Source organism: Pongo pygmaeus, chromosome 4 (genome assembly GCF_028885625.2).
Source record: "Pongo pygmaeus isolate AG05252 chromosome 4, NHGRI_mPonPyg2-v2.0_pri, whole genome shotgun sequence".
NCBI lineage: Eukaryota > Metazoa > Chordata > Mammalia > Primates > Hominidae > Pongo > Pongo pygmaeus.
The window spans coordinates 185,685,100-185,700,774 of record NC_072377.2 but is presented as its reverse complement, the minus strand read 5'-3'; the positions used below and the strand labels follow the sequence as shown (position 1 = coordinate 185,700,774).

Here is a 15,675-nt window from a genome sequence, read left to right as displayed (position 1 = left end):
ATGGTACAGCATTACAACTACTTGTGAGAGGAGCTCCTACAGGAGCAGAAAGCTTGTCCCAATAAAGTCTGTTAAAGTTCTTACTAACTAGATAAGCCACAAGTAAAACTAAATTGTTATTTTATTAAAGTGACATCTATAGAAGCAAATATCTAAACATTTTTAGTATGAGTAAATTTTACCTGTCATGTAAATTACTTTCATTGTCACAAGCCCAATTCTGTTAGCTTGTCATAATTCCTAAAATAATTTACCAAAATTCAGCTCATCTTGACATAGGTTCTTGAGCCACTATTCTGTACTGTTTCATTATAAAGTTCCTTTTATTTAAACAGTTGTAGAATATTAGTAATAATAAAGGATTAAGAATAGTTAACTTGAGCCTAGGAGTAAGGTTGCAGTGAGCTATGATTGCACTATTGCACTAGAGCTCAGGTGACAGAGCAAGACCCTATCTCAAGAAAAAAGAGAGAGAGAGAGAGAGGTTAACAACTGAGAAATTAGAAGGAAAACATCATTATTGTGTTATTTAAAAGAGTAAGGATATAGACACCTATGCTTCCGTATAGAACAAACAACCCAATACCATTTGAATCGAAGAACCAAGTGGAAAAAAAAGCAGGTGGCAGGTGGCATGGAATACAGAGTATTGAAGCCTTTTACTCTAGTGTCTCCAAAGTTGAGTGTGGAAGTAAAAAGTTTCTACATTTAAAAAGTTTATATAAATTATATGAATTGCAACTTTCATAAAAATCAAAATGAAAGGTTCTGCATTGGACAAAAGATATTCCTAAGCAACATATCGTATTTGCACAAGGCCACTGAATGCCATGGATATTAGTAATAAATGAAAAGCTTAAGTCTATGACAGATTGAACTAAGATTTCAGTTTGGTATTCTATAAGCCTGAGATTGTAAACTACTTTATTATACAAAAGCTATAATGACTTAGAGTTTTATGTAGGAACTCTTGTGCTTCTGTTTGGCACATTATCTACTTTTTAAGTATGTGAAATAAATATAGACATTTGTGAGAGGTTGTGCAAAACTATTGTATTTATAAAAATGGCACAAAAGTGAATTCAACAATCAATGCACATCTTCAACAACAAAAGGTATTCTAACTCTACAGAAATGAATAAGAATATTAGCTTCAACGGCAGCTGTTAAAGCACTAGGGTCACATAAGTTACACCAGAATGGACAAATATTGCCCAAGTAAAATTCTACTGTTAAAGCTGAAACAGGTTCAAGGCCATTCAAGTTCAAGCACAGAGATACAAATCTTGCGGAGCCCCATCTAGTTGTGTTTGAAATAGGTGACCTTTCTTCTAACTTGTGGTCTTAAACTTCTGTTTTACAAAATCCAAAGGTAAATACAGAAGAAATCAATACAATAGAGAGTATATTAAAAAGAGTAACATACAAAGCTATAATTAAGATGAAGTAATGAAAATCAAAACATTAAAATTTTAAAACTTGCTTGTTACTTGTTAGAACCAGTACTACACTAGGAGTTAGGTAATACAATTATTTTCAAGTAGTTTACTTGTGTTGCTCTGACATGTACTCTTCACCAGTGCACTGTTAAACTAATCAAAAACTCTACATATGTATATTCCACAATAGCAGCACACATTACTGATACCTGCAAAGCTGTCAGTCTCAAATGACTTCGTGAATGAAAGGAAATAAAAAGTAGGTAAGTAACATATTAAAGAGAAATAATGGGAATTAGCAGATTCATGCAGTTCAGCTCTTTTAATCAGCCAGCCAGCTTGCTAGCAACAAGGGATGGTTTCCGTTGAGGAAGGTCCTGTGGAGTAGGAATGTGGTCACCCGTGACCTCTGTCTTATCCGGAGCTGCAGTAGGAAGTTGCTTGCTCTTCATTTTTACTTTAGCCATGTTGTAATCCCCAGAATCAAAATATTTTTGCCCTTTCTGCAATCGCTTCCTTAAGAAATCTGAACCTCCAGGCTTTTGTCCCAGATGAGGATATCTTGCTTTTAATTTTGCTTCTTCAGCTTTATCTGGACTAGTCACTTTATCTTCCTTTTCCTTCTGCTCCTCCGCAGAGGCTGCCTCCAGGACTTCTGCAGACATAGTGCTCCCTCTGCAGAGGTGAGACGCCGGGAAAACATGAGATTAGTGGGTGTCCCAGGCCACCCGGCCGCTGCCGCCGCCGCGCCGCCTTAGGCCTGCCCGCTGCCAGGCCCAGCTCTCCCAGCCTCTCCCTTCACTTTTCAAGCAATTTGCATGAGGAGGAAACCTAACCTGAAGGGAGCTGTGAGACTCTGGCCGGGGCTCCTCCCCTGTGGGCTCTCAAAACCCTCAGGTCTTGGAATCCACCTCCAACCGCTCACAACTGGTATTTTGCTCTCTAACCATTGCTCTCTCTTCCCTTCTCCTCTCTCTCTCTGTCTCTCTCTCTTCCTCCTGCAGCTCCAGTCTGAGAGGCCCTTTGCTGATTCCAGCTGGAACATCCAATGTCGGACACTAATTCAGCTGAGGTGTAAAATCTGCCTTCTGGCTTTCTCCTGGTACCAGAGAAAGTCCAGCCTGCTGTCCCGGTCCTCGGGGGACCCATGGGACTCAGCTAGAGGAAATCTTGGGGACGCCCAGTTGCTTCTCAGAAAGAGGACTCCGGGTCTCTGTCTTTTGTCTGGGAAGGCCTAGAACCAAACAGACACCCCTGGCTTCCTCTTACCAGTCCGCATGGGTGCCCAGCAACCCCACATTCCTACGTCCTCCCCACTGAACTGTTGTCTTCACAACCTCGTCAAACTTGGCTTAGTGGGGAGTCTAAAGCCAAAGCATTTAATTTTATATTGCAAAACGTCCTGGCCCCAATACAAACTAGATAGTGACAGCCAGTGGCCCAAAACAGCACCTTTAACTTTCAAGTTCTCAGGAACCTTGACGACTTTATCACCAGAAATGGCAACTGGCAAAAGGTTCCCTATATTCAGGCTTTCTTCTACCTTAAGCCCCGCCCCTCCTCCTTCTCCACCGGTTCAAAAACTACTCCAACCAGTGAAACCTCCTCTGCCATTCTCCCTCTCCCAGAAGTGGCTGGGCTTGAAGGAATCGCTCACGTTTCACGTCCCCTTCTCCGGGTCGGATTTGTTGCAAATCAAACAGTGTCTGGGATGTTTCCCAAAAAATCCCTCTCATTATCACAGGGAATTCCTGCACATAACCCAATCCTTTAATTTAAATTGGCATAACATTTATATAATTCTAACCTCCACCCTCACCCCTAGTAGAAAGAACGCTCAGCTTAAAATTAAATATCCAAGCTATAAGAATACTCAAAAGGCCTTTATGTTTTTCTCTTCATAAATCTTGTTTTCCTAGAAAAGGTTTTTTCTCGGTCAACTAAATTACTTTTCTCCACTCTGTCTTACCACTCTTGGTGCATATATAAAAGACCCTAAAATAACTTCTGGTGACCTGGGAACTCCTTGGGAAAACAGAAAAGGCCTCACAAATCCCATTTTGGGAAAAATCTCAGTTTTCCTCATGGAACCCCTGGAAGTAGAGGTGAATAAGTACCTCTCAAAGTCTGTCTTTGTCTTCCGGCTATGCTTGTTTATTAGGCCCTGGAAACGGTATTCCTAGCACTGTTCTTAAAGGGCCTCACCTGAAGGCCAATAATCCAATAGGGAAATTAGCAAAAAATGAAAAATCTTACCAGTACTGGTTCTTCTTCTGGTTGTCTGTGTGGCTATACATGTGTTATGTGTGTCATGTCTATTAAAAAGAGCTCTAATTAATTGCCTAAGAAAAATAAGTGCTTAAATCAAATATTTTTAAGGGAAAAGTAAAAGTTGTGATACCTTTCAGTTCACGTAACTTTAATATTTAAAAATAAAAACAGTCTTAGTTTCATGTGCGTCCATGTGAAGAGACCACCAAACAGGCTTTGTGTGAGCAATAAAGCTTTTAATCACCTGGGTGCAGGTGGACTGAGTCCGAAAAGAGTCAGGGAAGGGAGATAAGGGTGGGGCCGTTTTATAGGATTTGGGTAGGTAAAGGAAAATTACAGTCAAAAGGAGTTTGTCTCTGGCGGGCAGGAGCGGGGGTTGTAAGGGGCTCAGTGGGGGAGATTTTGAGCCAGGATGAGCCAGGAAAAGGACTTTCACAAGGTAATGTCATCAGTTAAGGCAAGGACCAGCCATTTACACTTCTTTTGTGGTGGAATGTCATCAGTTAAGGCAAGGACCGGCCATTTACACTTCTTTTGTGGTGGAATGTCATCAGTTAAGGTGGGGCAGGGTGTATTCACTTCTTTTGTGATTCTTCAGTTACTTCAGGCCATCTGGGCGTATAGGTGCAAGTCACAGGGGATGCAATGGCTTGGCTTGGGCTCAGAGGCCTGACATTCCTGCCTTCTTATATTAATAAGAAAAATAAAACAAAATAGTGTTGAAGTGTTGGGGCGGCAAAAATTTTTGGGGAGTGGTATGGAGAGAGAATGGGCAATGTTTCTCAGGACTGCTTCAAGCAGGATTAGGAGCGGCGTGGGAACCTAGAGTGGGAGAGATTAAGCTGAAGGGAGGTCTTGTGGTAAGGGGTGATATTGTGGGGATGTAAGAAGAAACATTTGTCATATAGAATGGTTGATGATGGCCTGGGTACGGTTTTGGATGAATTGAGAAACTAAATGGAATAAGAGAAGGAGAAAAACAGGTATAAAAGGTCTAAGAATTGGGAGGACCTAGGACATCTGATTAGAGAGTGCCTAAGTAGATTCAGCATAGTCCTGCCAGCAAAGATTATTTATTTACTTCAAGAGTTTAGAGTGGCAGTTTGGGGATAGCACCAGGAGATATCAGCTGTGATGGCTTGGAGAAACAGTGTAAACTGGCAGTGTAAACAAGAGCAGGGCATGTATGAGTAGTTGAGAATGGTGAATAGGAGTATGACTAGACAAAAGATAGTAGGAATGACAAGTTTTTTGGGGGGCATAGTCTAAGTTGGTCTGGTGTCGAATAAGACTGGGGCCTAATAAAAAGGAGCGTCTATACAGAAGCTTAAATGGGCTGTACCTTGTAGCATTCTGAGGACAGGTCTGAATTCTGAGAAGCAAAAGTGGTAAAAGTATTGTCCAGTTCTTTTGAAGTTGGTGGCTGAGCTCGGTGAGGTGTTTTTAAGAGACCTTTAGTCCATTCTACTTTTCTTGAAGATGGAGGACCGTAAGGGATATAAAGGTTCACTGAATACTAAGAGCCTGAAAAACTGCTTGGCTGATTTGACTAATAAAGGCTGGTCTGTTATCAGACTGTATAGAGGTGGGAAGGCTAAACTGAGGAATTATGTCTGACAGAAGGGAAGAAATGACTGCGGTGGCCTTCTCAGACCCTGTAGGAAAGGCCTTTACTTATTCAGTGAAAGTGTCTATTTAGACTAAGAGGTATTTTAGTTTCCTGACTCGGGACATGTTGAGTAAAGCTAATTTGCCAGTCCTGGGTGGGGGCAAATCCTCGAGCTTGATGTGTAGGGAAGGGAGGGGGCCTGAATAATCCCTGAGGAGTAGTAGAATAGCAGATGGAACACTGAGAAGTTATTTCCTTGAGGATAGATTTCCACGATGGAAAGGAAATGAGAGGTTCTGAGAGGCAGGCTAGTGGCTTGTACTATAGCATAGCCTGCCTTTCCTGGTGTGTGGCGATTAGGCCTGGTGGAACTGCCATCAATAAATCAAGCGTGATCAGGGTGAGGAACAGGAAAGGAAATATGGGGAAATGGGGTGAATATCAGGTGGATCAGAGAGATACAGTCATGGGGGTCAGGTGTGGTATCAGGAATAATGTGGGAGGCCAGATTGAAGTCCAGGCCAGGAACAATGGTAATTGTGGGACTTAACAAACAGTGTGTACAGCTGAAGGAGCTGGGGAGCAGAAAGTATATGTGTCAGGTATGAGGAAGAAAATAGATTTTGGAAGTTATGAGAAATGTAGAGAGTGAGTTGAGCATAGTTTGTGATTTTTAGGGCCTCTAACAGTATTAAAGCAGCAGCAGCCACTGCACGCAGACATGAGGGCTAGGCTAAAACAGTAAGGTCAAGTTGTTTGGACAGAAAGGCTACACGGTGTGGTCCTGGCTCTTGTGTAAGAATTCTGACTGCACTAACCATGCCTAGGAAGGAAAGGAGTTGATCTTTTGTAAGGGATTGAGGTTTGGGAGATTAATCAGACACGATCACAAGGGAGAGCACGTGTGTTTTTATGAGAATTATGCCGAGATAGGTAACAGATGAGGATGAAATTTGGGCTTGACTGAAGTAATGGGGCTGTCTATGAAGCCTTGTGGCAGTACAGCCCAGGTAATTTGCTGAGCCTAATGGGTGTCAGGGTCAGTCTAAGTGAAGGCAAAGAGAGGCTGGGATGAAGGGTGCAAAGGAGTAGTAAAGAAAGCATGTTTGAGATCCAGAACAGAATAATGGGTTGTAGGGAGAGGTATTGAGGATAGGAGAGTATATGGGTTTGGCACCACAGGGTGGGTAGGCAAAACAATTTGGTTGATAAGGTGCAGATTCTGAACTAACTTGTAAGCCTTGTCTGGTTTTAGGACACATAAAATGGGGGAATGATAAGGAGAGTTTATAGGTTTTAGAAGCCCATGCTGTAGCAGGTGAGTGACAACATGCTTTAATCCTTTTAAAGCGTGCTGTGGGATGGGATATTGTCGTTGAGTGGGGTAAGGGTGATTAGGTTTTAATGGGATGGTAATGGGCATGTGATTGGTTTCCAGGGAAGGAGTAGAGATGTCCCATACTGTGGGTTAAGGTGGGGGGATATGAGAGGAAGACGTGAAGGAGGCTTTGGGTTGGGGAGAAGGGCAGCAGTGAGATGTGGCTGTAGTCCAGGAATAGTCAGGGAAGCAGATAATTTGGTTAAAATATATCGGCCTAATAAGGGAACTGGGCAAGTGGGGATAACTAAAAAAGAGTGCATAAAAGAGTGTTGTCCAAGTTGGCACCAGAGTTGGGGAGTTTTAAGAGGTTTAGAAGCCTGGCTGTCAATACCCATAACAGTTATGGAGGCAAGGGAAACAGGCCCTTGAAAAGAAGGTAATGTAGAGTGGGTAGCCTCCATATTGATTAAGAAGGGGACGGACTTACCTTCCACTGTGAGAGTTATCCGAAGCTCAGCATCCGTGATGGTTTTGGGACTTCTGAGGCGATCAGGCAGCATCAGTCTTTAGCCGCTAAGCCAAGGAGTCAGTCAGAGAGCCTTGGGCCAGAGTTCCAGGGGCTCTGGGAGTGGGTGCCAGGTGAGTTGAACAGTCCGATTTCCAGTGGGGTCCCACACAGATGGGACATGGCTTAGGAGGAATCCTGGGCTGCAGGCATTCCTTGGCCTGGTGGTCAGATTTCTGGCACTTGTAGCAAGCTCCTGGGGGAGGAAGTTCTGGAGGAATGCCTGGCCGCTGCAATTCAGGCATTTGGAAGTTCTTGTGTGCTAGAGATGTGGCTGGGGTTTGTCTCACAGTGGAGGCAAGGAATTGCAACTTTTTTCTATTATTGTACACCTTGAAGGTGAGGTTAATTAAGTCCTGTTGTGGGGTTTGAGGGCCAGATTCTAATTTTTGGAGTTTTATTTAATGTCAGGAGCATATTGGGTAATAAAATGTATATTGAGAATAAGACGGCCTTTTGACCTTTTAGGATCCAGGGCTGTAAAGCATCTCAGGGTTGCTGCCATATGAGCCATGAACTGGGCTGGGTTTTTATATTTGATGAAAAAGAGGCTAAACGCTTCTGATTTGGGATAAAGAAAAAGGAGCATTAACCTTGACTATGCCTTTAGCTCCAGCCACCTTTTTAAAAATAAATTGCTGGGCAGATGGGGAAGGGCTAGTCATGGAATGAAACTGTAAGCCAGAGCAGGTGTGAGGAGGGGAAGCGATACAAAGATTATAGGGTGGAGGTGTGAAGGCTGAGGAAGAATTGGGACCTAGCTCGGCCTGGTGAGGAGGGGAGAGGTCAGATGGGTCTGTAGAAAAGGAATATTAGAAAGACTCAGCAACACTTGGGGTTGGGACTGAGGGGACAGGCAGGAGGGAAAGAAGGAAGATCTGGGATGAGTTGCACTGGGCACTGAGGCTAGGAAGGGACTGATGTGTAAAAGAATGCCTGGATGTCAGGCACCTCAGACCATTTGCCTATTTTACGACAAGAATTATTTAGATCTTGTAGGATGGAAAAATTGAAAGTGCCATTTTCCAGCTATTTGGAACTACTGTCGAGTTTGTATTGGGGTCAAGTGGCATTGCAGAAGAAAAAAGACGCTTAGATTTTAGGTCAGGTGAGAGTTGAAGAGGTTTTAAGTTCTTAAGAACACAGGCTAAGGGAGAAGAAGGAGGAATGGAAGGTGGAAGCTTGCCCATAGTGAAGGAGGCAAGCCCAGAGAAAAGAGTAGAGACACGGAGAAGAGGTGGGGGTTTCTTGCCATCCAGAAAAGCAGAGAAAGGGTTGGGGTGTGGAAATAAGGGATTGGGGCACAGAGATAAAAGGTTGGGGTGCAGAAATAAGGGATTGGGACACAGAGATAAGAGGTTGGGGCACGGAAATAAGGGATTGGGGTGCAGAGATAAGAGGTTGGGGTGTGGAAATAAGGGATTGGGGGTTCTTGCCTCCTAGAAAAGTGGGACTTGCCACTAATCGTGAAGGAGAAGGGGTTGAGGGGTACTTGCCCCTCTCCCAGAAAAGCAGAGAAGGGGTAGAGACAAGGAGAGAAGGGGTTGGGGTACTTGCCCTTTCCCCAGAAAAGCAGGACTTGCCGCTAAGGGTGAAGGACCAAGGCAAGCGTCCCTGCGTGGTCTGACACCCTTGAAACATGGGTGAATAATCAGAGAGGCATCCCTGCAATGATTAAACACCAAGGGAAGGCTGCCTTCCCAGTCCATGACCAGCACCGGAGTTTTGGGTCCACGGATAAAATGTGTCTCCTTTGTCTCTACCAGAAAATGAAAGGAATTGAAATTAAGAGAAGGGAGAGATTGAAGTGTGGCACCAAGACTGAAAGGAGAAAGAGGTTGAGGGATAGTGAGGGAAGCTGGAGAAGAGAGTAAAAAGAGGCCGCTTACCGGATTTGAAATTGGTGAGATGTTTCTAGGGCTGGTCGGTCTGAGGACCTGAGGTCGTAGGTGGATCTTTCTCATGGAGCAAAGAGCAGGAGGACAGGGGATTGATCTCCCCAGGGAGGTCCCCCGATCCGAGTCACGGCACCAAATTTCATGCACGTCCATGTGAAGAGACCACCAAACCGGCTTTGTGTGAGCAACATGGCTGTTTATTTCCCCTGGGGGCAGGGGGGCTGAGTCCAAAAAGAGAGTCAGGGAAGGGAGATAAGGGTGGGGCCGTTTTATAGGATTTGGGTAGATAAAGGAAAATTACAGTCAAAGGGGGTTTGTTCTCTGGCGGGCAGGAGTGGGGGTCGCAAGGGGCTCAGTGGGGGAGCTTTTTAAGCCAGGATGAGCCAGGAAAAGGACTTTCACAAGGTAATGTCATCAGTTAAGGCAAGGACCAGCCATTTACATTTCCTTTGTGGTGGAATTCATCAGTTAAGGTGGGGCAGGGCATATTCACTTCTTTTGTGATTCTTCAGTTACTTCAGGCCATCTGGGCGTATATGTGCAAGTCACAGGGGATGCGATGGCTTGGCTTGGGCTCAGGCCTGACACTTAGGAATTATTGGGAAAATACCAATGTCTTCAAGGTGTATGTTAGGCAGGTCAGATGCTAGGTTTGCTCTTTTAAGGTTGTAAACTGCTTCTTTATCCTTTAAAAACTGTCAACTTACCTGCTTCACAATTGGTAAGGCCAGAAACATGTCAAAGTAACCATGCCCCTAACTATGCTGGAAAAAGTCAAACTTCATCTGCATCTAGCACATAATTTTAAAAACTTAACAGGTTTTACATTAAAGTTAAAAGTTGCCAAAAGTTACCATTATGACATGTAATTAAAACTACTAAACATGAATTTACATGCAAGGTGCATAAAAACAGTAAAAAGTGTTTCTAGTTAAAAATTATAAGAAGGTACAAAAATGTACATTTTGCTTAAAAATAAAAAGTTATCTTAAAATTAAATAAAATAAATGGTTTAAGCAAATTGTAAAAACATTGTAAAAATTAATTCTGCAAAGAAAACTCTGTGTAAATATATTAACTAAACTCAAAAGGTATAACTTTTTTTCTGTAAATTAAACACTAAAAAGCACCACAAGGTTTTCTTAAAATGCTAATCTACTCTTTAGCAAAATTTGTCAAGGGTTATAACAGGTATGTGAAAATCTCACTTCATAGTCAAACTGGTTAAGATTAAATAGAATTGTCTATAAGGTTTCATTAAAATTAGGGTTAACATTAATAGCAAACTAATGCAAGGGTAAAATTTAACTTTCTCTCTTAAACAGAATTTTCTTGTAATAAAAAAGGTTAATAAATGGTTGTAATAAAAAAGGCTAATAAATTTGCTTTTCCAAATTTTTAACTCATCATTTTGGCAAAATGAAACAAAACAAACAAATGAACAAAAATAATAATCTAAAATTCCATTTCATAATATCAAATGGTTTAAATTTTAAACATATTTAACAGGCTTCCAAAACCAAACTTTAGTCTCAAAATTGTCTTTCCTAACCCCTAACTTTTGGGTCCTGCAAAGGGCCCCTAAAGCATCTGGAACAAAGGTAAACAGGATTATTTAACATGTTTAGGTACATAAAATTGCCAAAACACTGCCTAATAAGTTATATTTTAGGGAATAATATTAACATATGTTCCAAAACTGTATGAAATGTCTAACGTTAGTGTCTGAATATGTGCTACTAATCGCAATTAAGGTTGTTATGTTGGGTTATTGTAAACCACAAAAATGACTAAATTTCTTTGTTAATTGTGTTACTAACTGTATCCAAACTAGACATTTTGTCATTTACAGACAATTGTTGTTTCATTTTAATTCTTTTCAAAAGATGGTTTATAATCAAGCTGCAGGACTTTAACAAGTGCTCTCAAATGTGAGTTTCTCATAACAACAACAACAGATGTACAAAATTCATGGAAAGCTAAAATGTTTATAAATATCAAGCAAAATTTAATAAAATGGACTAAATTAATAGAAAACCAAATCAAGTTTTTACCTTTTGCTTAAAACACTGCTAATCCTTATTTTATTTTTTTAGAGTCAAGAAAACTTGTCTTAAGCTAGCTACAGACTTTCACAGCTAAGTAAAGTATATTCCTGTAAATAGGATTTAAAGCATGTTTCTCTCTGCCTAGGTCCTCTAGAATTTAAAAACTAGTTATAAGTATTCTTAAATTACAACAATATAGTTGTTTGCATAAGTGCAATAAGAAACTGTTTTCTGGGCCGGTCGTGGTGGCTCACGCCTCTAATCCCAGCACTTTGGGAGGCCAAGGTGGGCGGATCACGAAATCAGGAGATCGAGACCATCCTGGCTAACACGGTGAAACCCCGTCTCTACGAAAAATACAAAAAATTAGCCGGGCATGGTGTTGGGCGCCTGTAGTCCCAGCTACTTGGGAGGCTGAGGCAGGAGAATGGCGTGAATCCCGGTAGGCAAAGCTTGCAGTGAGCTGAGATCGCAACACTGCACTCCAGCCTGGGTGGCAGAGCAAGACTCCATCTGAAAAAAAAAAAAAATCTGTTTTCTGGCTGGGCGAGTTCACTTTGGGAGGCTGAGGCAGGTGGATCACCTGAGGTCGGGAGTTTGAGACCAGCCTGACCAACATGGAGAAACCCTGTCTCTAGTAAAAATATAAAATACAAAATTTGCCAGGCGTGGTGGCACATGCCTGTAATTCCAGCTACTGGAGAGGCTGAGGCAGGAGAATCGCTTGAACCTGGGAGGTGGAAGTTGCGCTGGGCCAAGATTGCACCATTGTACTCCAGCCTGGGCAACAAGAGCAAAACTCTGTCTCAAAAAAAGGAACCTGTTTTCTTTTGTAACAGAACACAATTGGAGGAACTGGTTATTTTGCCAAGGCTTTGACTGGAATGGTGTGCTCTCCTTTAAGGAATCAAACTTGACTTATGGAGCCAATATAGCCCTTGGACACTGGCCTCATATTCTGTGTACACAGCCCCTGTACAGGGTTTCTGACCTGTGGTAAGTAAAGAATGTCAGTTTCTCACAGGCCAGGAACCCCAAGTTATCTTAAAACCTGAAGAGGAAAGGAATTCTGCCAACTCATAGGTGTTTAATAGTACAAATCCATGGCTGGGCTTGGCTTCAAAAAGTCTTATCTCAAATTCCTTCTATGAAACAAAGTTCCATCAAAGCCAATTTAAAAGGCCTATGTAGCAAATAATTATTCTTGCTGAATTGTATGCAAATAATTAAGCCAAGTATAATAAAGCAAACCAGTCCTACCATGACTTGTCTTTTAATAAACATGGAAAACGGAACAGAGAAAATTATGTTTGAAAAACTATAGCACACCTGTTGTTAAATTCTAGTCTTGCCTAATATTTTTCAGTTTTTACTATTTGCTACAGTTTAACTCATATCCATTACAGAAATCAACTCCTAAATACATCACACTCAAGTCAAAGCTTAAAAATCTGAGGAAGCAACTCCTAACAGCCCAGATAAATGTCCCAAATATCAATGTACAAAACATAAATAATCTTAAGCTAAAAGCACAAAAAATAAGTTGCTAAGTAAAAATTACTCATCTTACTCAGTCTCACCTCTATCTCACCAAATACTTTTTGTCATTTCTACTTCTCGTTTTAAGCCAAATATTAAAACGTTTTTAATGGAAATTATTTACTATGCCACCCTTGCAGGAATTGCTTTACTCACTTTACTATTTGCAGTAAAACTATATACGGTAGCACCCTCAGGGTAAAATATCAGACAGAGAATCTCAATTACTGTAGCATTTTGCTTAATTATTATCCTCATAGTAGGAATAACAGTTACTAACAAAAAGTAACACATAGGCCTTTCCAAACATGTGCCTCTGCCTCTCATTGGAAAAAAAAAAAAAAGTTGCTTCTATCTCAACCAATCGGGCCTAATAAAAAATGCTGCTAAAAAGCCCAGGACTAATGTTTTTACCCTTCCTAATTCAGCTTTTTCAAAAATTCTTAACCAATAGAATCATGGCTATTTCACAAACAACTACCCAAAACATCTACAAATGGCATTGCTCCTTCAGCCAATCCAAAACCAGAAATCTGTCTGCCACCCCCCAACAGGAAGTAGCAAAACAAACAAACAAAAAAAACCACATTGCCCCTCATCCTTTTATAACTATAGGGTCTGGAATGACAGAGCAGGAGCACTGTCATCTCAGTCAAACATCACCACTTTAAGTTCCAGCCCCTTTTCTAGCCTCCTGCATTTCAAGGAAATCACTTCTCTTCTAACTATAAGCAGCTGGAAGGAGCAGACAGTAAAACACAGATAAGATACCTCGGGCACACAGGGAGGGGGGAAAGTCTCTTGGGTAACAGCCAAACTTCACCCTCATACAATGGGCCCCAGTGAAACAGTGGGCCCTAGTAAGCACATTCCTTTCCCTTTACATGCACTAAGATAGGGAAGCTAAAAGTAGACTTGGGGTATACCTGCAGCTTCAGGAAAATGGATGGAAATGCACACAAACTCTCCCTCCCAGATAAGTGAGACAAAGAAACACAAGAAACATTCCAAGCCTATAATAAGCTATCCCACATCAAACCCTTAAAAACTCAGTCTGTAAGAAAAAATGCCTCTAACCTAACTTGGCCAGAAGCCCCTCTCAAGTTTATTCTCCAAAATAAACCTGTCTTTAATTGTTAAGCAGCTTTTGGTGTTTCTCTTTCTTTCTTACACTAGTAAGCTGAGCTTATAGGCTAAAAAGCTATAAGTAGGGAATGATTTTTAAAGCTCAGTGTTATTATGGGTAGTAGTCTTAAAGAATAGAGCAATAGCATATATTTGAAAACAGCAAAATGAATTCTCAGCATACAATAGAAGTTCCATGCAAGAGAGTCAGGAGGAAACACAAGGAAGGTGGAGGGGCACTCATAGAAGGTCTCTGCTGAGTTTTCACATTCAGCCTTATCTTTTTTATTATGTGTATTTAAGGTGCACAAGACAATGTTTTGATACATGTTCATAGAGAAATGATTACTACAGTCAAGCAAATTAACATCTATCATTTTGTGTGCATGTGGTTAAGAGCCCCTAAAATCTATCCTCTTAGAAAATTTGCAGTATACACTACAATATCATTGACTATAGCCCTCATGTTGTACTTCAGATCTCTGGATGTATGCATCTGTATCACTGAGACTTCGTATCCTTTAATATACATCCCCCAATTCCTGCCACAGGTGTGTTCAGAGTTACAGTGTTTCAGAATCAGGTCAGTGCCTGCCTTTCTATGATGACTCAGCTTGTGCCTGGATTCAGGGAACACAGAGAGACCTTGGATCCAGGGCCTGCAGTGTACACCAGCTTGGTATGGTGATAGCTCCAGTCTCTGAAGGGTGGGCATCCATGGAGCAGCTGAGGCTTGGGGGTTATGGCATGCATGAGGTTGAGAGAGGAGGCAGGTGATTTCCCAAAGTGGCTCAACAGCAGCTGCTTCTTGGGTGAGGGAGGGTTGTGAAGCTGTGCCTTCCTCTATGGGGTTTCCCCAACAGAAATGTCTGTTTCTTAACTCAGTGACAAAACATGCCAGTGTCTCGTTTGAAGAAGGCCCCTTGGGACCATGGTGGTTCCTGCCATGTGGCTGATATCAATAGCTTTCACCTTTCTTCTTTCACCCTAGCCATCTCCCGGAGTCTCAGATATGCCAGTCTCACCAGTGTTCCTTTCTGTGGGTAGTCCCCTTTTTTATTGTGTTTTGTTGTTGTTATTGTTTTTGCTCCACTGTGTTGCCTCACATTCTTTAATGTGCCTTTGAGCCCTCTTAGAGATATTTTCATTTGTGGATGGCCATTTATTTTCTTTGGGGGGGATAAAGGCTAGTATCTCCAGTTTTGCCATCTTGATGACACTCCCCATCACAATTTGTTTGTTTCCATATCTTGGCTATTGTAAACCAGGCTTCAATGAACATAGAAACACATATATGTTTACAAGGTGGTGATTTCACTTCCTTTGAGTATATACCCAGAAGAGGGATTGCTGGGTCATAATTAGTTCTATTTTTTAAAATTTCTAGAGGAAACTCCACACTGTTTTCCAATATGACTGCACTAATCTACATTTCCAACAGTGTCAATGGGTTTTCTTTACTATACACCCTCACCAACACCTGTTATATCTTGTCTCTTTGATAATGGCTACCCTAACAGCTGTGAGATGGTATCTAGTGGTTTCAATTGTCATTTCCCTGATGATTAATGATGTTGGACATTTTTATATTCCTGTTGGCCATTTGTATGTCTTCTTTTTAGATGTGTCTATTCAGGATCTTTGCCCATTTTAAAAACTGGATTATTTGTTTCATTGCTATTGAGTTGAGTGTTAGTTCCTTCTGTATCTTGAATACTAAAGTCTTATAAGATATATGGCTTGCAAATATTTTCTCCCAATTGATTGGCTGCCTATTCATTTTGTTGATTGTTTCCTTTGGCATGCAGAAGTTTTTTAGTTTGATATAATGCCTCTTATTTATTTTGGCTTTTATTGCTT

The 15,675-nt window shown here is 41.4% G+C and overlaps 1 protein-coding gene across 1 annotated transcript; it reads right to left on the bottom strand.

The window, feature by feature from the left end:
• Nucleotides 1-1,084: 1,084 nt before the first annotated feature.
• LOC129036997 (cAMP-regulated phosphoprotein 19-like) lies at nt 1,085-7,243 on the bottom strand. The gene is made up of 2 exons (XM_063664607.1): nt 7,128-7,243; nt 1,085-2,114 (listed from the first exon to the last, which is right to left on the bottom strand). Exon 2 carries the CDS (start codon nt 2,102-2,104, stop codon nt 1,766-1,768), a length of 339 nt encoding a protein of 112 aa, XP_063520677.1. The 5' UTR covers nt 2,105-2,114; nt 7,128-7,243; the 3' UTR covers nt 1,085-1,765.
• Between the last annotated feature and the right edge of the window lie 8,432 nt (nt 7,244-15,675).